The following is a 4,587-nucleotide window of genomic DNA, read 5'->3' as shown; positions in this document are numbered from 1 at the left end:
AGCAGGGAGAGCAGCAGAGAGAGAGGGAGAAGGAGAAGCAGACTCCCTGCTGAGCAGTGAGCCCAACGTGGGACTCGATCCCAGGACCCTGGGATCATGACCTGAGCCAAAGGCAGATGGTTAACCAACTGAGCCACCCAGGCGCCCCAGTTACACATATTTTTAAATTCCTCACAATTCTTAACATGATGTTGGATGTAGCATAAGGATTTACTTGAAGTTTATGATTATTTTTATGACCGGGTTACTCTTTTTTAAATTATGAAATATGTCAGGCATCCAAAAATGTATAAAAAGTAATATAAAGAACACCATTTTTTTCTATTTTTTTTAAATTTTATTTATTTATTCATGAGAGACAGAGACAGAGAGAGAGAGAGGCAGAGGGAGAAGCAGGCTCCCAAGGAGCAGGGAGCCCGATGCGGGACTCGATCCCAGGACCCTGAGATCATGACCTGAGCCGAAGGCAGACGCTTAACCATCTGAGCCACCCAGGCGCTCCAAGAACACCATTTTTTTCTAATTTCCAGAGTAAGAAATAAGACATTATAACGATAATTGGACCCCTGCTTTACCCCTCCCCACTAAAAGATAACCACTTCTGTGCATTTGGTATTTTATAGGTGGTGTTATACATGCTTTTACTATAGTTGTGGGCAATCATAAATAGTAGGTAATATTGCTTCTCAGGTTTTAAAATGTTGTATAAATGATGTCATAATGTATCGTTCTGCAACTTCTTTTGTTTCAATATTATCTTCCTTATTTGTCCACTGTTTATAGATGCAGCTTTAGTGTACAATATACCGCATTTAGGACATTTCGGTTGGTTTCAAAACTCTTCACTGAAACACACAAGGCTGTGAACGTGTTTTCATTTGGTTCATCTTGTACCTGTGTGAGAGCTTCTACAGGCATATAGATCTAGTAGTGGGACAGCTGGGTTGTAGGATATGTGCATCATCAACCCAGCGAGGTATTGCTAACCTGCTGTTCAAAGGCAGAACAATCCACACTCCCATAAGCAGAGTGTGAGTTCCTCTGGCTTCACATTTTTGATAATGTTATTTTCATATTTAGGGATCTGATGTATTCCTCATACATACACTTATACACATGTGTACATATCAGGATTCTTAGGGAAAAGCAAAATTAAAGAGTTTGCTTTAGATCTTCCCAGAGAGTAATATGTGGGTACTGTAAAATTTTTGACAGCCTAGCTTTAATTGATTGGTATATTTTTAAATTATTCAAACAAAAAGAGTAATGTTAAGGAAAATTATGTGGGATAAGTACAAAATTGCCAGTAGTATTACCCTATTAACATAGTTGCTTTTAAAATGCACAAAATCTACTCACTTGGCAATTACTAGTTGCCTTGACCAAATTGAAAGATTTAAAAAATGAATTCACTATTGGCTTATTTTACATTATATATATATTTTTTTTCCCCAAATATGTTCAATCCTGTACAGGTGTTTCAATGGGCCTGAGTTAGAACAGGTAAATAAACATGAACAGAATACACTTCCAGGTCAGACTTGCTTTTATTCTAGAACTTGTTTCTTGTTCCATTATAATTCCCAAGAACAGCTCTGGTCATATAGAATATTCATGCTTTTCTATAAATTTTTTTCCCGGCAAAAATCAAGTACATACAAAGCAAAGCATGCTAAAATGTAATACAAATGATCACAGCACAAAACAGCCATTCATAAAATTAGCCTCATCTCACATTTTTCTTTCTCACGAATTCCATTCTTTTCTGTGTTCTGGTAAAGAGCAAGCATTGACTGTGGTGGTAGCAGCTTGCCAGGTGGGTTTTACAGGGCACTCAGGGCTGGATGCACCAGGAGAATTGTAACAGAATTGAAGAGATGGACATGAGTTTCTCATTCTGTGAAGAGATAGGAGACATTCCTAGGAAATTCTAATTCTAACTGCTCTTTATTCAGCTGCCCAATTTGAGATGTAGATGTGATGAAAATTATGACAAAAATCTTCTTTAAGCAGATATATCATCATATTGCCACCTGAACCATGCAGAGCTGTCAAAGAAAAGATTCAGTTAACTTTTCCTGGTCGGTTATCACAGTTCGCAGAAGAAATGAAATCATTCCTTGTTTCTCAGTTCTGCTTGTTGATGTCTTTACTCAGAAAAGTCTCCCTTTCAGATTTGAAACAGAACAAAATTAGCACGTTATTAGCCAATTGGTTTCATGAAAAGTTCCTACCCCTCACCACTCCACTTCTAACAGATGATTTATAGTTTCTGGTTAGAACCACATGGAATTACACATTGCCAATGGAGCGATCTTCCTTTTCTGCTATGATCACCTTGAGTCCTCACCACCTGCAAAACATAAAAATATGAATTGTTCTTAATGTCATGGGATTTGTTTATAATGTTCCCTCTAGACCCCTCTTTTGTCACATATGAATTGAACACACATAGTTTTGCCATTTTCAATAGTCAAAATAAAAGGGTGATGTGATGATGTATACAAATGAGCAACATATAAGTAGAACTATAGATATGCTTCTTCCTGGGAAAATGTTGGTACATTCATCATCTGAAATTCCACACTTAGCACATTCAGTGGCTGGTATCACTGATTCAGAGCAGGAAGGAATGTGCAGAGCTAGGACTCTGCCCAGAATCCTTCTAATCTTCTTTTTTAGCATTTCCAGGACAACATTCCTTCTCCTCCTATCCCTCTTCCCCTCTCCTTCCTAACCACCCTTGTGTGAGTTTTTGCTTCAGCATCGGCACCTACTATTCTTAGGAGGGCTGCTATCCAGCCACTGGAGTGGCTTTAATCACATATAGCACGAGTGCCTAGGAATTCACAGCCACTGGCTGGTTGATGATCTACTAAGAGAGGGAGAAAGCCCAACTTCTTTGTCTCAGGTCAGGATGACTCTGCAGCATAACTCAACATGCCGTTATATCTGCATGTAGCAAGCTGAAGCTGTACTTGATGGTACTTTGCCTGAGATGACACCTTTGTCTGTCTTCCACTCCTTCCTTGTCTTGCTTCCTCCATTCCCTTTCAGTTTCTCCTGTGAGTGAGTGCCATCTCAATAAATCACATGCACACAAATCCTCACCCCAGGTTCAGCTTCAGGGAACCTGACCCAAAAGCAGGATATGAGAGATGATCCCACGTACTTGTCTTCAGATTTATGTCAAAACAATCATGTACTCTTGCCTTGCATATTTTAAAGTTAACATTTAATTATTTTTTCATTATGAGTTTAAGTATTTGAAAAGGATGTAATTTGTGACATATTATAAAAACTCACATTTAGAAATAAAACTGTCACATTTTTCTTTTAATTTACCCAATAGAATATATATAGCACAGTGATTTGATAGCACCATTTGCCATTTAAAATATTATGTAAACATGCTCATGGTTCAAAGTCAGATATTTTGTAGTGTTCATTTTCCTCAAAACATGTATTTCCATTCCACTTCCCACACAGAATTTCATTTAACTGTAATATATTTAAATGCTTTAAAATCTTTTATTGTTTGCCTAATCATAATCCTCTGCAAAAAATATATTTAAGCACATGCTTTTTATTTCCTATGACTATAAGCTTCTATGTGTTAACATTTTTTTCTGATGGATTACCATTACAATTTATCAAAACAGCATATATATTTAAATTTTGGTAATTCTACCAAAACAAAAGTCAAAAATTTTATTGGAAATGCATTTCTTATTGAGATGGATAGTTTTTGCCTATTGCTTTTACTTACTACAATTTATTGTTAGAGTGAGGCATAGTTTAATATTAATTCTATTAATATTTATTGTTATAGATTTAAGTACTGATAAATATTGTTTACATAGACAAATGGATTTTGAAGGAGTTTTATTATAGCAATACCAAACAAATCTTTGAATTCTGAGTTACGTGACAAAAACTACCCAGTAATCTTTCAAAAGGTTTTTTTTACAAAAGAATCTGTTACCCAGTCACTGGATAACATTCTCTCACTTCTGGGAAACGTACCCAAAAACACTTCACTAAACTTACCAAATGGCAATTAATAATACCAGTTATTCTTTCACTTACAGGTATGGTGTTTAACCTGAGAAACTAAAATATGGCTGGAAAATCTTAATATTGATAAATAAAGCACACTTCACATGTATGCTATTACTATATTTTTTGATAAAATAATAATTCAAATCAAAACCACATTGAGATACCACCTTACACCAGTTAGAATGGCAAAAATGGACAAGGCAAGAAACAACAAATGTTGGAGAGGTTGTGGAGAAAGGGGGAACCCTCTTACACTGTTGGTGGGAATGGAAGTTGGTACAGCCACTTTGGAAAACAGTGTGGAGGTTCCTCAAAAATTTAAAAATAGAGCTACCCTATAACCCAGCAATTGCACTACTGGTATTTACCCCAAAGACACAGATGTAGTGAAAAGAAGGGCCATATGCACCCCAATGTTCAGAGCAGCAATGTCTGCAATAGCCAAACTGTGGAAAGAGTCGAGATGCCCTTCAACAGATGAATGGATAAAGAAGATGTGGTCCATATATACAATGGAATACTACT

The 4,587-nt window shown here is 36.6% G+C and overlaps 1 protein-coding gene across 2 annotated transcripts in view; it reads right to left on the bottom strand.

Moving 5' to 3' along the window:
- Positions 1–1,528: 1,528 nt before the first annotated feature.
- COL6A5 (collagen type VI alpha 5 chain) overlaps positions 1,529–4,587 on the bottom strand; it is a 90,362-nt gene continuing 87,303 nt past the window's right edge. For both annotated transcript variants that reach the window (XM_081826183.1, XM_081826192.1), the window contains one exon: positions 1,529–2,353. In XM_081826183.1, coding sequence (XP_081682309.1) covers positions 2,334–2,353 — 20 coding nt within the window. In that variant the 3' untranslated portion in view covers positions 1,529–2,333. The remainder of the gene's footprint in view (positions 2,354–4,587) is intronic.

Source organism: Leptonychotes weddellii, chromosome 1 (assembly GCF_054177405.1).
Source record: "Leptonychotes weddellii isolate Sample4059 chromosome 1, ASM5417740v2, whole genome shotgun sequence".
NCBI classification, from domain to species: Eukaryota; Metazoa; Chordata; class Mammalia; order Carnivora; family Phocidae; genus Leptonychotes; species Leptonychotes weddellii.
This window is presented reverse-complemented; position numbering and strand designations above follow the sequence as displayed.